Source organism: Blennius ocellaris (assembly GCF_963422515.1).
Source record: "Blennius ocellaris genome assembly, chromosome: 7".
NCBI lineage: Eukaryota > Metazoa > Chordata > Actinopteri > Blenniiformes > Blenniidae > Blennius > Blennius ocellaris.
The window spans coordinates 4833514-4857215 of record NC_137656.1 but is presented as its reverse complement, the minus strand read 5'-3'; the positions used below and the strand labels follow the sequence as shown (position 1 = coordinate 4857215).

The following is a 23702-nucleotide window of genomic DNA, read 5'->3' as shown; positions in this document are numbered from 1 at the left end:
CGGCAGCAGGTTGCATAAGTATTTATATATAGCTTATCCGTCGAGCTAAATATGTTCTTTATATTTATGTACAGTACATTCGTTCCAGTGCTGAGTGATGCTCTACGGTTTGTGTTGGCATGCCTACCGGAGGGTCGGGTACTGTGCAGGGAAAACTGGAAGCTACAGGCTAGAAGTGGTGGAAGTGGAGGATGAGCATCCCGCGTCCGGGAAGCGCCGTTTCAAAGCTTCACCCAAAACCCAGGAAGACGAGTCTCCGCGGTCCGTCGGCGGGCCGCTCAGGACCGACTGAATAACCGACCGACTAACAGACCCCACCCCCCCCCCCCCAGCCAGAGAGGGCCGAGTTCCTGCTGGTGGAAGCTTCTTTTAAATAGCCCCCCCCCCCCCCCCAGCTGAAGTCAGTGCAATATCGGTGGGTGCAGAGAGGAAGCAGCTATGTGCTTGACAGTCTTCATCCTCACTCTGTGTTGGTCTCAGGATGAAGACCTCCCAAAAGCAATCAAGTCCAGATCTGTTTTTTGTTGTTGTCGGTTTTTTTGTGTTTTTTTTTAAACTAGTGTCTCCTCTGAGAGTCTGAGCGGGACTTGAATGAGGAGCCGACAGGATGACGATGGTCGATCTGCATGTTTATGGAGCCGTTTCTGTGTGTGTGCGTGTGTGTGTGTGTGTGCATGCGGTTTGAACTCTCACACCCACTTCACACACACGTCCTCCGGTCACTCTGCGGGCGGCGGCAGCATGCCCCGCTTCCTCAGGTGGGTGTGCAGCGTGTGAAAGATGCTGAGCTGCTGCTCCGGCTGCAGCATCAGCAGCTGCTGCAGCACCTTGCTGGGGTTCGGACCCCTGGGTGAGGAAACACACGGGGAAAAAAAACCAACTGACTCCTCAAGGTTTTACGAGGCGCAGCGCCGCTTCTCACCCGAGAGGTAAAACGCTTCAGTTTTGGGCCGTAAACACTTAAAAAACAACATTAATTGTTTATCAAACTTTGATCAACAAGAATGTATGTTAGTTTTAAACTCAATAATAAAGTAATTTGCAGTATTTTCAATTGAAACCTGCTTTAAAGGAAAACATTAAAAAAAAAACAGTCTACTGTATTTACTGGAATATCAGTCAATATTAAACTCAGTGACAAGAGTTTCAGGCTGAATTCATCATAAACGACCATATAAAAGTGACTCAGCACAAGTTATCTGAACCACTTGCTGTAGTTCACACGCCGATTATCTGCAATCAAAACGCTCAGAGCGTTCTCACCTGATGAAGCTGGCGATGTAGACGTGTGTGAAGGTGGCCATGAGGTACTGACAGTCGAAGCGGTCCATGATGCCGCCGTGACCGGGGATGGTGCTGGCAAAGTCCTGAGCCACACAGAGGACAGAGGAGCGTCGGCCACACTTCAGCTATTCTCTACATTCTAACTAGGAGTCTGTACAATTTCACTTTTTTTGAATTTAAGTCTAAAAGTGGCTCAGTTCTGTCCACATTTAGTCAATTTCAATGCATTTTAACACATCTTTGGACATTCCTGGTTAATTTTTAGAATCATGAATCATCTTTACTCTCAACAGTTTATTTTCATTAATTTTATTAATGCATTTTGACTTGCGACTCGTTTTTAGCAGTTACTTTTTTTTTTCCAATTCTCCATTTAAAGAAAAAACACCTCCTGATTCCACCTGATGACTTTATTACGTTCTTCTTAAACATAAAACATGATCTGGCAGATCAATAAATCACCCCAACCTTTTTTTTTCTCTTTAACTCATCTTAAATCTCATGTTGTATTCTTAAATATTCAATTAATTTCATTGCTTTTTTGAGAAGTTGGAAACATGTTTTTAAGGTTAAAAGAAGAAACTCCTTCATCTCAATGTGAAAAAATCAATAAATGTATAACAGGAAAAGTTATTTTATCTCACTCCACTTATATTAATCCATCTATTTGGAGATATTGCAAATTTCTTCTGGATTTCTTACACTGAAACTTTAGATTTAAAAAAAGTATTTGATTTCAATCTTGATATATTTTTTTCTATTGATTAGTTAATATCTTTCAAATAAAACGTGTTATTTTCAGGTTAAGTCACATCACGCTGTTGTCAAACACCACTGAAGCCACTAGGTGGCGACATGCCACAAAGGCAGCAGTCAAACTTCAGCGACACAAGAAGCTATGAAGATGACGCATTCGGAGAAATAACTGCCTGAACCCCGAGGCCAACAGCCGAGAATGTGTGTGTGTGTGTGTGTGTGTGTGTTACCTGTCACTTCAGAGAAAATCTCAGCTCTTTCTCGTTTAACGGGTCAAACCAGTTTCTATCTGAAACTCGTCTCTGGCTTGAAGCTCTGATCTGGTGTATTCACCCTGCACTGCAGACTTACCACCGTATTGGACACGCCTTCTAAACTGGCAAGAAGACGCCGAGCTAAATTAGAAAAAGAGCCACCAAGGACGTCTTTACTTTGATTTTGAAGGCTCGCTTGAATCCGCTGGCGAAGAAGCCCCCAAACGGCCCGATGAGAGACGCAAAGGACGAGAGGAAGACGCTGTGGATCTGGAAGGGGTACAGGGTCACCTTTTTCTACAAAGGGGGATGAAAAGAGACGAGATGGGTTTTTTTTAAAACAGGAAAAAAAAAAAAGCTGAATCAAACCGAACCAGGAGTCTGCAAATTGTGTGACTTCGATAAAATACAGTGCCCGTGAATGCATCAACAGACTTGGATGTTCGGCAGCATCATGTTGTGTGAGTGCGTAACTGGAGAGCTGGAAGATTTGTGAGGGTCTACAGTGAAATTGGGGCGCTGAAAAAAATGGCCGGATCACGGAAGACAACCCGATGTCAAACTGACCACAATTTGACCGAACCAACGCGACACAGAAACAGTTTAAATAAAATGAGGAAAAAAAGTTTCTGATCCAGCAGAGAATTAAAGGTCAATCTGACCGGAGGCTGATCTGTTTTACAAAAGGAAAATCTAATTTGTTTAGGCCCTTTCCTAACATGCCCAGCACTGCAATTTCAAATAAAGTGACTGCACAAATGCATTGCCACTGTTGGTTTTTAGATACTTTATGAAGTAGATATTTTACTTTGTTTGACATCACTTTGAATAAATCTCCTTTCAACTTAAAGAATAAAGACAGTAAAATCAACCCAGTGACTATGACCCTATGTTTAAAAAGCAGCACAATGTCACACATTGTCTCTGGACAATTCAAGTGTCGTGTCAATGGAATAAATACAAATAATTGAATGTGGACATTAAAAAAAGTCTTAATGTGTTATATATTATATATATATATATATATATAATTTTTTTTAATTATTTTTTTGTTTACCCAGTTCAGTGAGTTCTGCACAGCAGCAGGCAGCTTGTACTCCTGCATCACAAAGATATCCGAGGGTTCACATTCGACCGTGAAGCCGTTGGTCTCAAAGTTGAAGCCCACGGGACACACAAAGTACTGGAACTGGGCCAGCAGGTAGGCCAGCTGGAACAAAGAGACACAACGCATCAGCTTCCTTAATGCCACAAGAAAGTCCCGAACTATCAGTAGAAGAATCGTGAAAAGTGTTCTGTTGCATCTGTTGTGACTCCTATTAACAAATTTGTTTAAAAACAAAAAACTCAGTCAGTGTCCTTCTTTTAAATACATTTTAAAAGTTTACCAATTGAAGGTTTTGCATAGTTTCTCATTTTCACTGTCGATTCGATTTGATTATGAAACATTTTGTAACCTCAGCCATAAACAGGTTTACGTAAACTAAGTTATTATTGGGGGAAACTTAAAGTCACAAGAGTCACATCTGTGTCAAACATGGTTTCCTATTTTACACGAGCACAATGGATGGTCTATCTTACTTAATTGAGACTCATCAGCCACACACAAGCAAAAATAAGACCACCGACTTTACCCGTCATGCCGCTCTGGAAGCCGCGCGGATGGAAGCGCGGAGCATGTGAGCGAGGGGAGTGTACTCACAATGAAGCCAAAGACCACGGTGGAGAAGAAGCCCCCGATGAAGCCCTCCCAGGTCTTCTTGGGGGAGAGCTGAGGGAGTGGTCACACACAGAAACAGAGGCTGACTTTCACATCGACGTGACGCAGTTTGGTTTTTCGTTTGTTTGATTTTTTTCCCCCCTCCGCCTGGCCGCAGACTACTTGTGATGGAATCCAAATAAATGTCTTTTCACACAGTTTAGTTCTGCACGGCCCAGTTTCAAATGCTCCTAACCAGTGTGTTTATCATTCGAGCTGTAAAGCATCCACGAGTCTGAGGGAGTTAATCCTTCCGTTTTCGTGTTGGATGTTTCAGGTTGGTCAGGCTGCCAGTTAGCTTAATGCTAATGATGCTCGGCCCTGAATCTCCATGTTGAAATATCGACATGTATTGAGTCACAGAGAAGATCAGTGGTACCACAAATCACTTCTCAGATCTCCAGGTGGATGTTTGAGGGTCTCACTCATTGCTGGGATCTCAACCAGCAACTGGATGAAATCATGCAGAGATCACCGATTTGCCATGAATCTAGTATGATGCTGCCGTTACAGTATTTGCATCAATAACAAACACAGAAATCATTTGTTTTAGCTCAGATTCTCATAAAATGTACTTGTTAAACTCATCCTCAAAATATGCAAGTGAATATCCTAGATTTGTTGTGCGAGGTTGCTTTTTTTCTTTTTTTTTTTAATGTCATATATGCCTTCGGGTTAAATACTTTGGGATAAGACTGCAACTGATTACCTTGATGAGTGGAGTCCTCCCGAAGAAGAAGCCGAACAGGTAGGCCATGATGTCGTTGCAGATCACGATTGAGATGGGAACGATGAACCTGGAACAATACAATTTCAACTGCGATGAGATTCCAGAACGCAGAAACACGCTCTGATCTCTAAATGTAGCTTTTGAACGGGCCTGCACTTCTGTAGCGAACAAGTCTGATACTTTAATACTGGTAACATGTTGAAGAGTCGATGTATCACATGCTTTTTTTTTTTTAAATGTGAAGCTCCACAAGGGGAACTATTTTCCACATAAATAAGTCAAATTACATCTTCATGTGTTTGAGATTTTACACCGGCTTCATCATGTCGCTGGCTAATTTTTTTAAATATAATCAAGAAACTGTCATATCTCGTGCAAACCAGTGTTGCAGCCGATTACTTGATGATTAATATTTTTGAACGATTCTATATTTAACAACAGTTAAGCCAAACCAAACCTCTGAAGTCGACACAGAGAGCGTCAATAAGAATGAGAACACACGGGTGATACACTAATGCAACGACAGGGAAGACTCCTCTGGTCGGTCCGCGTCCCGCTTACCAGATCATCCCTTCAAACAGGTTCTGAATGACAAGGTGGGACTGAGTTACCACAATCAACAGGGTCACATGGGTCCAAGCAAACTGGAATGGCAAACACAAACACAAACACCACAGTGTCACTGCACTGGAATGTAGCCGTGCCCACTCCAGAGGGGAGGCTCGTGTCAGAAAACAGTGGAATCGAGAACAGATGGACAAACGGCGGACGAGGTGGGGGGGAAAAAAAAGCAGCGCTGCAGATAACAGAGAGAAATGCAGAACATCAGAACAAAAGGAAACGGCATGAGAGAGAAGAGCAGGCAATGGGAGGTGGAAAATATTATGAAAGGTGAAGGGGTGGGGTGGGGGGGGTATAGGACTCCAACATGAACATACATGCAATGAAATGAGTAGTGTAATCAACCTAATCAGTCAAATATGAAAGCAAATACAAATGTGCCTTTTATTTTCCAGATAGGATTTGTTGTGTGATGGTGTTTGAAGACAGAATGTGAATTAAATAAAGCTGAAGCCACTGCAGATCTCCTGGAGTCCAGGTGTAAACACCTAACTAGCACAATAAATTAAAAAAAAAAAAAAACAAACCCAAAACTGTACAAAAACGAAATGCAGTGGCAACAACATATGAACCAAGTTTCCAAAGCGTGCGCAGGGGGGGTGCGATGGACAGCGAGGTCAGCGGGGCGGGAGGACGGACACGTGGGTTAACTTGGCTGATACACACCATATAAAACTGCAGGCGGTAATGTTTCTTCACTAAACTCAGCACAAACATGCAGAAACCTGTGAAAGAGTAGACAACATGCTGTCAGTTTTGACTGCAACTTCAAAGGAAATGTACAGTAGACCGAAACACATGAATCACATTGAGCACATTGTGTGGTGTGTGTCCGGGGGGGGGGGGGGGTGGTGGTGTTGGAAATCCCCGTTAATCTCATGATTCACACAAACATCTGGACATCCTGGAGAACCACTTTTTTTTTTTTTTTTAATTAATATTTGCGCATCGTTATGCCCGTTTTTAATATATTACAGAATTTATCGCCACAAAGACAAACATGAGAACCTATTTAAGCAAAAGCAGGAATTTATAAGCGAGAGCATTTCCTGCCGTTATTTAATATTGACGCGTTTCTTGATCAAGTGGATTTCTGAGGTTATAAACGGAGTTTCTTGTTATTTCTTCCATTGGTCGTGAAACCAATAAATGTGTGATCTGTCAATAATCACCTCCTGCACTTGGAATTCAACCTCACATTTACCAAACATCATTTTTGACTTGCTTAAGAATGACAAATTTATTATGACCAAAATATATGTTTTTTAGTCGTTTAGATTCTACATGGATTTCTCCTGACTATTGTGAACATGCAAACTGTAATTTTCAGTCACAGGGAACGCTGGGAATAAAATCCTTCAACAATTTTTTTTTCACCTTGAAAAAAGGAAATTCAAATTTTCTACTTTTTGTTTTTAATTCCAAGTCATAACATTAAATGGCTTTCTTACATTTCAAATAGTTAGAATCATTACATATTTATAATATTACATTATAGGCTGCTACATATGTGGCCTTGTTGCTGAAATGTGCTATAATGACTAAAGTTACTTTAAATGTATCTCCTCTCAAGTTCTATATTGTGCAGGCATTTCAGATAACGAGTGAGATACACTAAAATGTTATGCAAATGAATTCGTGCAAATGTTATGCAAATTAATTTGGCTTATGTGCTTTAGTTTTAAGAGATTTCTTTTAAGAGAAGCTATTTCCATGTATTCTTGGTAAATAAATGGTAGAAAAAGAAATGTGCCTCGTACACATTTTTTTCAGGCAAATGTGACATAACAGTCAGGAACACAGTTTAACTTTCAGTTACTTAATGATGGGATCATTGCTTTAGCGCAGCGTGGATGAAAAAAAAAAAATCGGACATGCAACCTAAAAAACATCCTTAATTATCTTCGCAGTGGCACAGATTATGTGATTCTAACACACCGAGAAAGTCTGGAATCCTTTGGTTTTTCTTGTTATCTACACCGTCAGTGTGTGAGCTCATGGATGACTTCACACAGAAGTTTCTTTGTGGATCAGTTCTCTTTGCGTTTTGCTCAAATCCGGAAGTGAATGTGGGAGCGGCGGGGGACAAAGAGCAACGTGTGCTCTCCAAGATATCGTATTGTCTCCACTCACCTGCCAGGTACAAGGCGAAGGAGATGAAGCGGTGATAACGGGCCAGGAACTGCAGAGGCTCCTCCCTCTGCACCAGAGCCCCGAAGTAATCCGCCACCGTTTCACCGTAGAAGAAGTAGTTGACACAAATCAGAAAGTACCTAAGATGAAAGAAGGGGAAGTCTGGTTTGTCTTCACTTCAGCGTTGCCACACTTGATGCAATCACTGTGTGTGAACTCAATATTTCGCATGTGTCATCCTGGAATGTGTGTTAGTGTCCATAAGGGTTGGGTGTGTGTTTATGTGGACGACTGGGCTTACATGTTTACCAGCTCTTGCTGCCTGCTGCACATTGACCCGACGTGTTTGTGTGTGTGTGTGTGTGTGTGTGTGTGTGTGTGTGTGTGTGTGTGTGTGTGTGTGTGTGTGTGTGTGTGTGTGTGTGTGTGTAGTTGAGGGGACAAGTTTCAATTTGCCTTCATTTTCTTCCAGCATGGCAGTGATCTTTGAGCTCGGCCGTGTGTGCGTGCACGTGTGTAGGAATTCATAAACTATTAAAATAAATGTATAGCATGACAAAACGGTGTGTGTGGGAATACATAAACTAGTGTGATAAAATGCCGTCGTGTCAAGCAGAACATTCAAAATATTCTAACATTTAAATACAAATCTGAAAGAATACAACACACACGCTACTTCAATTTTACACTCCAGTGTGTGTGTGTGTGTGTGTGTGTGTGTGTATGTGTGTGTGTAAACTGGGCACTGTGCCCCACGTAACAGAGAGGCCGCTCTGGCTGGAGATGCTGAGTCAGCATTTTTCCCCCGAAGTGACAGCCGCTTTGAATTACGTGTGGCAGGTTGTAGTTTTTATACACAGGCACAGTCGGTGAACAGGTGCAGTGATGAAAGAAGCAGTCACTTTCCTGTTTTTTTACTTTGTAAAACAGGTTAAAACCTGTCGGAAGGAGAAAATTTTTTTGGGGGGGGTTTTGTTTCAGAGAAGATTCCCAATCAGACAGCAACGTTTTGATAATGATCTCCGCATACCGAAAACAATCAACTTCTCTTACAAACCGAGTTAGGTTGTTCTCTGATACGTCACCATTTAACGTGACTTCCGGTGTCTGTTGCCGAGACGCATCCACGCAGCGTGCCGCTCTACTGTCGTTTAAAACTGAATCTGGATGTTCTGTCCATGTGAAGTCAACAGCTTTGTACGTTACATTACAAAATTTTTTATGGAAATAACTCGATAAAAAGACTTAAATTCAGTTTGTGTCTTTGTAAAGAACAGTCCAATATTTCACCAATAACAAAATGTGAGAAAACAACATTTCTGTCATATGAGAAACGTGTCGCAAGTATATTGGCGTTCTCATCGTAACCAAAATGGATCGTAAGTAATAATTTTAAAATAACTTGGCAAAGGCTAGTTCCATGACCGCTGAGGCGTAACAGCTGGCCTCGAAAGCTCGTTATTTTTTGGAAAGTTAGTGAGGAAATAAATACAATCTTGAGTGCAGCTGAAGGAAAACTGTGGAGAAATACATAAATAAAAAATTTTTTTGTCACGTCTTGGTAAAGTGACAGTTATAACAGCATAAATTAAACCCCTATGTTACATGCAACGATTATAAGATCAGTTATTATGGGTAATTAAAAAAAAGATACAAGGACACAAATAAGCTAAATCCTGGAAGCGAACTGCAGGCAGGTACGCAATACTGCCCCCAACTGGTCAAAGTTCCAAATTGCGTATTTTGTAAAATCGGGTCTTAATTCAGCGATACGATCCACTCTTCTTACCAACTGAGTGTCCGGAACCAAGGCAGCTCGTAGGAGCGGTAAACTCTGTATCCGATGGTGATGATTTCGTGGAAACACTTGATTTGCACGGTCATCACCTGCGTCAGACGAGAAGAGAGTCAGCGGCCGGAAGCAAAACGCTGGTCTGTTCAAATCAAAGCCGTGGCCACTTACGATTAGAATGAGAGCCACGGGTCCCATGTAGATGATGAGGAAGAAGCCGGAGATCATGGCAAAAGACAGAACCCCCCGGATCCAGTAGTTCTTCCACCTGTGGAGAGAGAAAACGGACTCACCCATTCGTTTCATCCCTAATAAATCACATAAGCTATCTCACATTGTAGCCTTTTGACGTCAAATGCGACTGAACGAAGTGAAGATCGATGCGATCCCTATAAGAAACTTCATGAAAATGCCGATTTGTTAAAGCAAACTTTTGTCTTAATAATTTTCAATGCATCACATTATCTATCTGTGATGCAACGGCTCATTATACTGCTTTTCTGCATCATAACGTGGTTTTTTTTTAATGGCCATAATAAGTCATTGAGGGGTAGATTGCTTCAGGCCCGCCACTGACATACATATATAAACATTCCAGTGGTATCTGGCTATATTGCAGTTGTGTTTCTAGGAGGTGAACTGTTTGGTTCGCTCCCGTTTCTTGTGAATCAATGAAGCAAGATCATGTGAGTGGCAGCGGCGTGTTGCGCACGCCGTCACGCGTCTTTCCCGCAGAGTGTTTTTCACTATATTTGGCGAGTGCTTCTCAGTGCGAGGGCACGCCGCTGCGCTGCTCGCTGCCCGGGAACCCAAACAAAAGAGGGGAAGCGGCTAAAAGCTACACGGTAGCCGAGCAGGGCCGAGAGGGGGACTGCAGCCTGCGGTATGAATGAAGTGGGGGGGGGGAGAGAAAACAGCTGCATCATGAAAAAAAAAAAAGGCGCTACTGCTGCTTCCACTCGGAGCTCACACACTCGGTCGCGAAATCTCTTCTCATCACCTCCATCCATCCTCTGCTGTCTCACCTCCAACCATTCATTACTTCCTCAATCACATCAGATTTCATGAAATTGATGAAGCTAATCCCAGATCATGTTGATGTCACCCCCCCTCCCTCCTCCGTCTCTCCGCCTCCCCCCCCCCTCCCTCCTCCGTCTCTTCCCCCCCCCCCCCCCCTCCGCAGGCTGTTCCTCCACAGGTTTCTCTGCAGCATGCCGGCTGGGATTAGAGCTACGCCTCCTCCTGAGCCTTTAAGCCCTGTGACCTGGCCCATCACTCACACACCCTCCACCTCCTTGCGAGTGCATCCAGCAGACTCCCACTCACTCGTACTTAAGCTGCTGGAAGTACAACCGGCCAGGTGGGTAGCTTTTCAGACGTCCCCCCCCCATCACATGGATACACTCCAGTATTTCATCAATGTGTAGTATGTGTAATAACTACTTACAACATATGATCTGTTCGTTTTTTAATCTCCACCTTTATTGTTGATTCCAATGAGTCCAATTAGAACTTATAATATCTGAAATATGACAGTTTCAAGAGGCGCTACCAAAAAGTAAAAACAATTTTCAGGTCTTTAAAGTGGGAATCAGGAAGATATTGGTATGCGCAGATACTCAATACTTAACAACCAGATTGAAATTGATTACCAAAAAAAAAAAAAAAAAAAATCCCCAATCAACAAGAAATACAGACAAATATTAGAAACACTGACAATCTGGACTCCTCCTTTAACCCTTTGATTAAACGTTGCACCTGTAGAAGACTGCCTTTATGGAAACGGATCCTGCGTCGAGCTCCAAATGACCTTCACTCCTTGACGAGAGCTTATCAAACACCAACCAGGCCTTTAAGCAATTTCTGAAGCAATTAACCTACAGGCTCACAGAAATGACGCCGGGAGCTCAGCTGGAGGTCGTTTCAGCATCACGGGGTGTGTGTGTGTGTGTGTGTGTGTGTGTGTGTGTGTGTGTGTGTGTGTGTGTGTGTGTGTGTGTGTGTGTGTGTGTGTGTGTGTGTGTGTGTGGTGTGTACCTGGGCGGCAACCCCTCCAGAGCTTTGTTGAGACAATTTGGAGTGTTGTCGGTGTCGGCGGTGGACGGCAGGACATCGGGAGTGTCTGCTTTGGAGTCGCCCTCACATTCGCCGTCAGCATCACCCGGCAGGCTCAGCCTGTCGTCACCGTACGTCTCCTGGGGGGAAACAAACACACACGCAAACACGTGAAGGTTTTGTTAGCAGCTCCAGACGCAACAAAGTGCTGTGCCGGTTAGATTGTGTCAAACATATGGCGCACGGGCTAAAAGTGGGCCGCGAGAGACATGTTAAGTGTAAGAACTGTAACGTAACTGGAAAGTCTATATTATTTCTAGTTTATTTACCATAGATTGGATTGATTTAATGAGATAGAGAGACAACACTGAGTGAAAGTTAGCTATCCTGTAGCATAAGTAGCATAGGCATCAACGCTGCACTTTCTATAAACAAATATACTTTTTTTTGTTTACTCAAATTGTTGAGGTTTCGGAAAAAGGTATTTAGCAACGTGAACTTTTTTTGGACTTGGCCTAAAATGATTATTTTTTGAATTTGAAGAGCATGAATTCAAGCAATTTAGTTTTTTCTGGATCTCGTGATAGCAACAAAAACCGTGATTTTTTTTTTTTTTTTTACATCAGCCAATATAAATAAATTAAAATCCTAATTATTAATCATCAGTTTTACATTTTTTTGCCAAAATGTTGCACAGTATTTTCACCTTTCTGGAAGGAAACAAAACAATAAGAGCCGAAGAAGTGAAAACCAAAGCCAAATCCTTTGAGCTCCGCTAGCAGTCGATAAGCTGCGATCTCGTAAATAACCTTGATCTCCAAAGACTAAAAAAACCACAGCCTCGTTCAATGTGGCTCGACAGCCTTTTGATTTGGGTTTTGGAGTATCGAGCAGCAGCTGTACGAGTCAAAGGGTTGCTGTCGAAGTGCTGACAACCTCAGAAACTCACCGAGGACCGAAAGCTGTTTACCGCTGTAGGAGAACTGGGCTGAGAAACACCGATAACCAACAACATGCAATCAGTTATGTAAACTACAGTTTTTCATATTAAAAAAAACAAACTATTTTAATTCCTTTGCATCCTCACAATTCATATGGAGCTAGAAAAGAAGTAAGCAATAGACTTCCTGTTTACAGCAGTTTTATATTTACAAAAAAAAGATGTGTTTATGTTGCATTTATGAAATTTAAATACTCAAATTAAAAACAGCTATTTCATGATCAGTTTCAATATCTTTGAGCTGTAAGCCCGTGAGATATTTGAGCAATTTTAACATATTTTTCCATATTAACAATTTGAGTCTTTATAATAAAACATCATCAGCATTAGCTGATTTAGCAGTTTTCGCCAACTTAGCTGTTTTCACAGTTTTAGTTAGTATCGCTAGGTTTGCCATTTTAGCTGTATTAAGCACAATTTAACAAGTTTAGTCATAGGTATATTATATAATTGCCAATTCCACCACCATTGCTTCCAGTTAAAGGACTTCAGTCCAAACTGAATGAGCCTGTTGGGAACTCTAATTACTTGCAGTAAAAACAACTTATTTTAGTATTTACGTTTAAAGGCGGCATATTAAGAAAAAACTATGTATAATTGTAATAACCAATTAAATTAAAAAAATTAAAAACCAATTAAAAAACTTGCTTTAAGAAGACAAGTGGCATAAGAAGTGAGAAAGCACGTCTGGTTTAGCGGAGTTTAAGTCAATTTAACCTCAGACACTAACATCATGAATAAATGAGTGAAGCGACAGTCGTAGAAATTACCCCCAACACTTCAGTCGCTGAGTTAACAGCAGTAGTGGTTGATCGTGTAGCAACGAGGTGAGCCGAGGTGCTTTTTACCCCAGAAGGAGGCTATTTTTAAACACATCCATTGAAAGATTAGGTTTCCTTTTGCACTTGAGAAGCTTGCGGCAGATCGTGGACTTTTTTTTTTTTTTTTTACCTTTCATGGTTGCCTTTGCACCAACACTGCTAAATACGGCGAGAAGGGGTCACCAGGGTTAAATAAGAGACATTTTCTCTGGAGAAATAAACTCTGTGACCTGAGCTGGATGTAACTGCTTTGAGAAGGAAGTTGAAGGGAAATAGAGTGGAGACGAAGTGTAACAGTAGATTTCTACTCAGGTTTTAATGAGGAAACCGTGATGCCCGGAGTTAGAAACGGTGGAAAACTACACTTGTCTTGTCTTGCAGGGCGACGTGTAAATGATGATCATAAAAGGAAATAATATCACCACTGTTTATTGCATTTTTGGCGAATATGAAAAATAATTGCAACTTAAGACTTTTGAATTACTTGTGAAGGACTCAAGCCATCAGACGGCACTCGCAAAGCAACGTTCATCACCACTTCCATCTGGAAATCTATAGAAAGCCAAAACTATAACTGGAAAATGTAACCGTATTCTCAACTTGACCCAACCAGTGTTTATTAAAATGGTCTTTTATTCCAGAAAGAATCGACCCACCAGGAACGTCTCTATGCTTCGTGTTTGTAGATTTAGTTAATTAAGAAGCTGTTCAAAATGGCTTTAAAATACTCCATCTTAAATGTTTTGGATGGCAGAGAGGTTGATACATTGTGGCGACAGAAGTGAACGGCTTCAGTGAAACCAGCCAGGCGGGAAATCTGTACGAGGAAAAACACTGTAGCTGGTCTATAAAAGTAAAAGCGACTGTATGCAACCAGGAAACGTCTGAAAGGTTCAGCACCATTGCACTGGTTACCAATACCAGTATTTAAAAAGGTTAACGGTTGTTTTAATTCCATGTGTTTTTATGATCTTTATTTTACCTTGTAAAACTCACGTCTTCATAAGAACCCCTCATCCACATTTTCAACAGTTATTTTTGTTTAGGTAGAGTTTCTGCTAAACCCTTGAGCAGTTGCGTGGAATAAAGTCTCTGCTAAATCCGATAACAACATGATAAAGTGTTTACTTCCTCAACTTGAGCACTGATGTTTTGATGTAAATGAAGAAAGAGGAAGTGCGAGAACAGCTTTCATATTCATTTCTGATCTTTCTTGATAGATTGCAGGATCAAGTTCAGTAAATGTTGCTTGACGGCGTCTTTTCACAACGACATCCTACAGTTCAGTCACCTTGAGTAGCCCCATCAAAGTTTCCTCGGCTTCGTCCACTGCTGCGTTACTTCTGATGCCGACGTGCAACATGCAGAGCAACAATATTACATCCTAATCTGGGCGAAGCCCCTTAATTAAAATGTCAAACACCATTAATCCTCTGTTAAAGTGTGCTAACTGCCGTGTAATCGCTGCACAATCACAGCCCTCAAACAAATCTGCTTGATATGAGTCCAAGTTAGCCTGGGAGGAGGAGGAGGAGGAGGAGGAGGAGGAGGAGTGGACATCAGGTAAAACTCAAAAAGAAACCTTCTAATAGAGCCTCAGCAGCTTGGAGACGGCAGGAATTGAACCTGGAGAGCGTGGCCACGTTCCTCCTCCTGTCTGAGGCAGCAGCAGGACGGCCGTCCTTGGAGCTTAGCTCACCTCTGCTGTCATCGCCGTCCTCCAACCTCCTCCCGCTTCTCCCAGCTATTATTGTCTTCGCTGGAGGAATGGAAGGAGGAATACGGGAGGTGGAGGCGCAGAGGATGACGAAAGACGGGCAGCTTCTGTATCGCAGCGTTACATCTCCTCAAGATCGTTTTCCCCTTGGGCTGAAATATCGCAGTGTTACCGAACAGCACAGACGACCGTCGCTGATGTGTGTGCTCACTGACGCGATGCTTTGCAATGATGATGGATAAACGCACATCTCAACGTCCTATTTACGCCGAGACAACAATAATCATGAACTGCTGCAAGACCTCCAAGACATTAATGTACACAACAGCGTGATTTCTGGATGTCTTAACTCAGGTGTTGTCCTTCAAGGGACTTGGTGTTCTCGTATTCTACAAAAACAAGAAGACAGATTTGAACTCTGGGGTCCTGCCGAACAAAATGACGTCATTTCGTTGAGCTAGGTCCCTCTTGACAAAAGATTTGGCAGTGCGGCACGGACATACCGGTGGTTGGCACTGCCGTGTGCTGCGCACACACATTCCACATTCGCCAATGACTGTATCAGTCATATTTTAATTATGTTTAGCATGTAGCCTCACTACTGTCTGAGCCCCGCAGCTCCTTTACATGTCGCCAGGTCGGAGTTACATGATGCACCTGAACGCATCACTCAGCTGTCAGCTCCTGCAGTTCAAACCAGACCAACACTGCGGCGGGGACACAAACGTTGAAGTGAGAAATAGGCTATGCCGTTGAAAAGTTAAAAACGCCGGTGAGGGGGCGTGGCCTGCAAGTCCGACAGCTTCTTATATGAACTGTCCTGCCGAGCAAGCATTTTATTCGGCGGCTGGCTGACATCACAGCCAAACTTTTCTCCGTGTTCTTATGGGAGTCTGAGGACGGTTCGGTCAGCAGGGCGATGCCGAGGAAACGAGATGGTCTACTCTACGGGGGTATTTTCCACCCAACAGTTTTGCCTAGAAAACAAGACAAAGGAGTCGAATGCGACTTGCACTTTGGGCTGCCTCTGAAGGAATTGACCTGTTGGACAAAAAAAGCTCATCATTCTCTAAATGCACCATTTGAAGGATGAACTCGGTCAACTGGGATTTATTTATTTGTAGACACAAGAGCAAGTTAAAGACTGGTGTGATATCAGTCTTTCTCCGAAAACCACATTGCGGTTGTCGTTTATCTGGCAGTCGATGGTTCTCCTGTCCAACTCCTCCGGGAATTTATCGGCGAATCAACAAGACTTCACATCATTTTGCCGGGTGTTGCAATTTGGAAAAGTCCCTGCAATCATTCTGCACATCATTAATCATTAATCACATCTATGTTACTGATAAAAACTCATCACTCATATATCATCCAATGAAAGAGCACTCAAGTAGGGAGAAAAGCTCCAATTGGCCAACTCGACACAAGAAAAACAAAAACAAAATTCCCACAACAGGATCAACGTGTTTAGCTAAAGTGGGTGGAGAACTACTTTCCAATTGGTGCAACATTGTGGTGAAACAAGCAGAAGTTTCTCTAGACAGCCACTTTTTTTTTCCACTGTGAAGCAACACAAACAGCTCCCATTGTTCCCACTTCAGCAGAAACCAAAACACACGAGGCTGTGTTGTATGAGAGGTTTCCAGAGGATGTGGCTCATTTTGTTCTTTCTTACAAGCACAGACTCTAAAATTAAACTTTCTAAAAATAAGAAAGTCAGGACTTTTAATAGAAACATTGGTGCCTGCCTTTTGGACCAAATCCAATCAAACTAAATGAGTTCTATACTCTAGATGGCCTGTTAGTATAGCACATGCCTACATGCTATTTTAGCCTCGATATTCCCATCGTGGCGAATTTGAAAATTAAATTGAATGAATAGAAATCAGCCACAATATTCAAATAAATTCAGGCATGCTTGAAGTAAGATATGTCAATATGGAGGGTTTACAAAATATTGTGCAAATTACTGCAAATTAGGTCTAAATTTGGTTCAAATTAGCTGCTAAAAGACAAAAAAATAAGACTACAGGATGGATTTTCATTTTCTATATATGAAAAGGTTTGTTTTCTCTGACAAGTGATTAATTGGTGTAATTTTGATTATTTCCATTGTGTTGATCTGTTTTTCTTTCCATCAAGTGACTGCTGATTGTTACAATATTGTCCTTGGAATTAAATACACTTGTTAAACTGAAAGATCCTGGAGGGAAATAGCAACATAAAATAGTCTGAATAAAGTCAAACACGCCTGCAGAGTAAAAAGAGTGGAAAATGCAGAAAGACAAAAGGGAGTAACGTCAGGGAGTCAATGTTTTTTTTTGTGATAACTGTTTAATAGAAATTAGACATCCGAGTTAACGATTACTGTTGTAGTCAAGACCAAGATCTTGAAAATATGGTTTTGAGACCAAGACCAGTCTCAAGGACTGCATCGCCAGCACGTCGGAGCCATGCGACGAATGCTTGCACACACACATATGTGAGATGTGGACGAGCAGGCAGGACAAGTGTCTTGCTCTGGTCCCGGGGAGGGAGGAATCGCCGAGTGAGCGACAGCCAGCGTGGATTTAGGCCAATCAGCCGCAAACACTGATGTGAGGGAGCACTTGCTCCAAGCAGCATATTTTCACACATTCCACAGCTGAGCCGTTTTCTACGCAGCAAAACCAGCGGACAGAGTCCAGAGAGGCCCCAGCCGGCACAGTCCGCCGAGGACGGCCGCGTGGGACTGAATCGCTCATTACAGAGATCAATATTGCTGAATGGGCGGAAAAAATGGAAATGCAAAGTGAGAAAGGCGCCCGTCGGGCTCAGGGCTGCACTGTCATTCATCTCTTTAACCTCTGTCATTTCCTTTGATTCTGAGAGCAAAGGGCGAAGGAGAAACATTGGTCCAACGTGTAAAAGAAATTGTGAAAAAGATGCCATATTTTAATGTTGGATGAAAAACAAAGAAAGGTTACTTCATGTGACTTTCAGGAGACGTTTGCATGCCAACACATGTTGTTATTATGACTTTTTAACTGTTGCATTAAAAGGAATAGATACGTGACTATTGCCGCGTTCTCCAAAATACTGTACAGATTCAAGTTTTACTTCCTGTGGTATTTGAATGGACTTATCCAGTGTCAGAGGCGTCCCCAAGTTTGTTTATTTGTTTTACATGTTTTTACATTTTTGACGCGAGTCTTCGCCTGTGGTTTGTAGGAAGCACCAGGATAAAGAGGACTTGTAAGAAAAGGGCTGGTAGTCATAGTATGGTCTTATTTATTCTCGTGCATTGTTGAGGTACTGTCTTTTTCATTTACCAATAAGTAGTGCCACCACCCACAGATGAAATGCCCCCTTGTGGAAACTATTATCTTTTAGCAGCTGATGTCTACAGTCCAGTGAACTAAGCAGATTAGGAGTCTCACTTCATATTCAAGGGTACCTACTAATGATCAACTTCTAACAGGTCGGGTTTGGAACCAAGCACCTCCTGGAACTGATCACATGCTTTGTACTTGTGGGTGTACCGCTTCCTGGTTACGGTCACTTAGCCAAGTACGCTTACAAATTAGCCTTCAAAGTGCATTCACGTTGACCCATTGTGTCCAGCTATCCCATACAATCTGACTGGGACCATGGGCATTTGCAATCTGGCACTAGTTAATAACTGCAACGGAAGGAAAAGACCCCGGGCAGCATTTCAGAGCAAACCCCTACAGTACATGAACATGGCAGATTGACAGACACTGTTATACAAGGTCAGTAACAACAACAGCGGATTTAGTTGACTAAATATAGTTGCAACCTAAAGGTTTCCGTCAGTTTGATCCCGAGAGGATACAGCCCAAATGCCAAGAGTTCCACACATGTTGCCTCACAACAATGCAACAAAGGTAAAAACCACCTGTCGTCAACTTGAGGCGTGGAAGCCCCCGCCTCTTTCCGATAAAACGCCGTTCAACACAACCGTCGGAAACCCCACAACAATGGCGTCATGAATGTGTGGTGGAGTAGAAAGGGTTACGGCAATGCACACACGCCATTAAATGATCACAACAGTCAACCAGCGCATTGGTGACAAAGTTGAGAATACCAACGACGAAGCGGTTATATACAAGAGAGACGACGCAGATGCAAAAGCAACAACGCAAACACAGAAACACTTCTGTTGGTTCAATTTTGAAAGGAACATTGAGAAGTAAACCAGGTACGCTGAACATGTGGACTTGGACTCGTCACAAATCTGATATTTTAGCATTTTGCGTTAGCAGCTTTAGCATCCGCATTAGCGGCTTTGGCAACGCAAAAGCAGCTTTAGCATCCCTGTTAGCAGCTTTAGCATCCGTGTCATCGGCTTCAGGATCCGTGTTCTGGGCTTCGGCATTCACATTGTCAACTTGAGCAGCCACGTTGGAGTCACCCAATACGTGTGTGTGTGGTATATGCTTATTTACATGTTTATTTCTGTGAGACTGAGAACACAGCTGATTTATTGAATTTATTTATTTAATTAATGGGGACGTTGTAAAGCTGTAAAGCCTAAAAAAACCCACACAATTCTCATTGCAACTCCTTCCATGCTTCAAGTTGCACCATGCTCCAGCACAGAAATGCACGTACACGTAAACAAGTTGTAGTGTCCTGTTTATTTGTCCCACCCTCGCCCACACTCTCTGAAGATCCGCCCGGTCATGTGTCACGGGTGTCGAAGGTTTCCTCGGGACAGCTGAAGGCACTTTGAGACAGTTGGAGGATAAACATTTAAAAAGAGGTCCAGTGACAGTAGTGACGAGGCTGTAAGCACACTGGGCTGAGCAACTGTAAACCAGGACGTCGGCAACACACACAGAACGGGATCGGTTCCGCGAGAGAGCGCGTTTGCATTGCGTTGAGTGTCTCCGGCAGTCGTTGGCTGGAGGCCAAAGGAAGGAGGAACCGGGAGGGGAAAGCTCTCTGTATCGTGTTGAGCGGGAGTTACACTCGCACATGATTTCATCATCTCACTCCACAAACAAGCCGTTATGCACACAGTGACCAGATCATCTGATCTTCTCAGCCGGCAGGAAGTGGAACATAACCATTAATCTTGTGGCATTTGTTATTTTGTTTAACTGAAGAATTTGACGCGGTTCGCATCAAGTCGACTTCAGTCTTAAAGGTCGACCCTTCTCGAGAGTTCCGTCTCCCAGTGTTGGCGCCACGTGGGTTCGTCAGTGTGACGTCTTTGTCTTCCGATTGTCTGCCGATTTCTCACAACACAGTGATGTTGCGTAACGGACGTGCACAAATCGAGGGCAGTGGGAGGAAATGTGAGGAGGAGTCCGATCGGATCGCAAGCGGGGTTACACTGACAATCCGACAACGTTTTTCCACGAAGTGAATGTTTTTTTTTTTTAATGGACACTATCCAGTACTTCAGATCAATCTAAAATTCTAAATTAGTTTTTCATTCTCATTGTGTCACTTTTTATCAATATTGTATTTTACTCTCTCGAAACGGACTATTTTCTGATGTTAAATCTCAGTTAGTTACAACAATTAATACTTTTTTTCTTCACATTTTGTTTCTCTCACCAAATCAACGTCCCACTTCCTCCTGAATCTCTTTTTAATATAAACAATAGCCCCTGTTCCACATAATACAACATTTCCTAAAAACATTGGGCTTATTCTCAACGTTTGGATTCTATTCCACACTCTAAAGTTAATCGTGGCATTTAGACTTTTTATTTGACGTTTGATCATTAATCCCACGAACCAGGTTTATTCTCGTCATTCGACTTTTTTTCCTTTTTAACGCAACTGTGACGGACCAGATTTCTGGAACAACATTAATTGTTCGGTATATGCTTTTTGACGGTATGATGGGAAAGGGTTAACAAACCCTGAAAGCGACACAGTCCAGTGACTTTCTAAAGAGGTGACCTTGTGAAAAGGCAGACCCGGCGGACGCCGCCGCATGATGTGGAGGCGTTTGGAAGCATCTCGTCCTGGAGTCCTTGGCACAGATTCAGAGGCGCTGTGCACAACATCTGCGTTAGTTGCCAGTTAAACAGGGTGAACTTGTGAGCGGTGTGGGATTATATTGTACCTGAGCGGGACGCCCGAATGGAGCTCCGGCGTAGTTTGTCTGACCTTTGCACAGAGAGGAAAACTTGCGGGAATACGGAGGTCTCTGCAGGTTCGACCACGTCTTCCTGTGACATCCTGAACAGTTTATTCATGGGTCCCACTACGCTGCTTGCAATTAACGTCTGACCCTTTCTTCAAATGACCCGCCTGAAGCAAAAAATACCATGTGAACAAAAGCCGGGGTAAAAACTAGCTCTGCAAGACACCGGTTTGTTGATCAGCTCGGATTATGTTCTAACGTCTCAGTCAATGAAGATTACGAGCCACTACGGACATCACAGTGCTCCCAACGGGAGGGGGACTTCGCTCTGCATGCTCCACAATAACATCGGGTGTAAATACATGAATCGATTGCACTCCAGGAGAACAATTAAGAGATTAGATCAGAGGGGAACGCAACACTGCGGGTTCAGGTATTTAACCCCCAACGTAAACAGACTGGTTGTGTTGGTATGCAGGGTGACGACACGCCGCTCGGCGGGGTAAAACAGGTAAACAGCCCAGATCAGTCACAACAACGGCGACAGAAACTCAAGAGAATGGAGGCATGAACCTGATCAATGATTCACATTACCTCAGGCGTGCTCAAGAAAATTAATTGGACGCAAAGGTACACAGGATTTAAAATGAAGGCAAACACAATCACTTCCACGTCAAGAGTTCGTTCCACCCCATGGGGGCAAGGATCATTTGCCCCAGTACAGGCGGTAGCAACCAAGTATTCCTATACTATTTTATAATACCGTACACACACATTTGATTGTCAAGAGTGAAACTAATGAGTTACAAATACAACAGTACAGCAAAGGTTTTTACTATCACCCATTTCCATAATCTGATTACAAACATTGCATTATGATTTTTTGATTTAACAGTACTCTTTCCTTTGTCCCTTGTTCTGATTTTATTTGGTAGGAATTTTTCCTTGATTTTGGTGCTTCTGATTTTTGCTCTTTCGACACCAGGCAAGAAATAATAAAAGCTGCCAATCGTTAAATTTTTTTTAAAAATGTGTACTTAATCATGTACTTTATGCAAATCAATGAAATTATTCTTTCACATATACATTTCTGTCATTCTGAATTTGCACAATGGATAGGAACGTAATTTAGCAAAGTTCAGTAGATCTGTTGCAATATGTATATTGTGCAAGTTGACGCAAGTGCAGATTTAATGGAGTTGCTGTCGATAAAATGCTGAAGATTTTGGAAAGTTCTTACTCAAAGTAAAAAAACAAAACAAAAACAAGGGTAACCGAATGCTAAAGTTACTCGATACTGACACCCAATGCACATAAGTTGCATTGCTTAAATCTTACAAACTGCACCTTTAAAACCATCCAAACATGGTTTTTATGACATGTTTTATTCTCACAGGGTTAAATCTGTATCATTAGTGAGAATATAATAGTGTGATTTAGTTGAGTGACCCTGAGGTTTCACCCCAATCAGGAGGCCTCTTCTTGCACCTCCTGTGCCCGCAGACACGCGCCTATCCCGGGGCAAACTTCCTCACAGACCCACTGCGGCAATCAGCGGGTGACAGCCCGGGGACCCGAACCGGGAGCCCGCTGCGAGAGCCCAGCGGCGGCCGCCGCCCCCAGTCGTCCCGGCACGGAGCGGCTGCAGCCGGATTACCGGGAGCTAACTAGCTCGTGAGGCTAATTTGACAGCGCGGCTAACCCAGCAGCGAGTTCGCCTCGGCTCTCCCTCCGCCCGGACACCCGCACCGGCCGGCCTCCCACCCCCCCCCCCCCCTCGCCGCCGCCGCCTCCGTACCTTGTCGCTGGCGTTGTCAGTGCTGTCCGGGTCTCCGCCGCCTCGCCTCCTCAGCTCCGTCATGTCTCCGAGCTCGCTTCGCCGCCGGGACGGGACGGGTACCGCGTCACGTAAGCCGTCTCCGTGGAGGGGAGAGAGGGGGAAGGAGACGGGGTGACGTCCCCTGACTCGGTCCCTGGATGTCGGACCCGGGTTGGACAGTGACGCTGGTTTGCGCGAGGAAGGTCAGCTTCCCCCTGCGTGTGTTTGTTTATCCCCGCAGTCCGAGCTCCGCGGCTCTGTCTCCTCCTCCTGAAGGGGCTCGTGCGTTTTAAGACAGGTCAACTTCCGGTGCGGACTGCCATAATAAGAGCCGAGTCAATGCGGACACATCGCTGCATGTCACACGAAAGTAAATATCCAATTATAATATCTAATTATAACTCAAATAAGTGAATATTACAAATATTTAAATAAATAAAATGTCTATCTCGTGACCAGGACCAAAATACAGGGTTGCCAGATCTGGCTGACAGTTTCCAGCCAAATAAAGCCCCATTTGCACAAAGTTGTAAAATTAATTTTTTTTATTTTTTGTTTTAATTTTCGTTTCAGAAATATTTCACAACAACATTTTTAAAACAATATCATTCATACATAAAACAGCAGAAATGCTGAAAATTATGCAATTACTTTATATATTTTGTACCACTTGGTAAATAATAAGATTGTGAATAATAAAAGAATGCAGCATAATTACATATTTTCACAATATTTGGTTAATTGTTGCACTTTTTTTAAATTTAAATAAGCATAAAAATGAAAAAGGTTTAAGTTTAAAAAATTAAATAAAGGTTGGATCATTGGCGAGAAAGTCCTTCAGTGCATGGCCAGTTT

The 23702-nt window shown here is 42.9% G+C and overlaps 1 protein-coding gene across 1 annotated transcript; it reads right to left on the bottom strand.

The window, feature by feature from the left end:
- Positions 1-410: 410 nt before the first annotated feature.
- cds1 (CDP-diacylglycerol synthase (phosphatidate cytidylyltransferase) 1) lies at positions 411-23089 on the bottom strand. Its single transcript, XM_080500171.1, has 13 exons — positions 22827-23089; positions 11367-11524; positions 9501-9597; positions 9327-9424; positions 7538-7677; positions 6071-6129; positions 5345-5427; positions 4763-4850; positions 3997-4065; positions 3352-3504; positions 2472-2591; positions 1264-1367; positions 411-846 (listed from the first exon to the last, which is right to left on the bottom strand). Exons 1-13 carry the CDS (start codon positions 22887-22889, stop codon positions 720-722), a joined length of 1359 nt encoding a protein of 452 aa, XP_080356297.1. The 5' UTR covers positions 22890-23089; the 3' UTR covers positions 411-719.
- Positions 23090-23702: the final 613 nt, after the last annotated feature.

What these genes read in the sequence shown, in the direction of transcription:
- cds1 (XM_080500171.1), bottom strand. Translation starts at nt 22,889, where the DNA reads ATGACGGAGCTGAGGAGGCGAGGCGGCGGAGACCCGGACAGCACTGAC. An exon ending in CCGTGGCTCTCATTCTAATC is followed by an intron (nt 9,425 to 9,500) that starts GTAAGTGGCCAC and finishes CGTCTGACGCAG; the next exon opens with GTGATGACCGTGCAAATCAA. An exon ending in GGAGGACTCCACTCATCAAG is followed by an intron (nt 4,066 to 4,762) that starts GTAATCAGTTGC and finishes CCACTCCCTCAG; the next exon opens with CTCTCCCCCAAGAAGACCTG.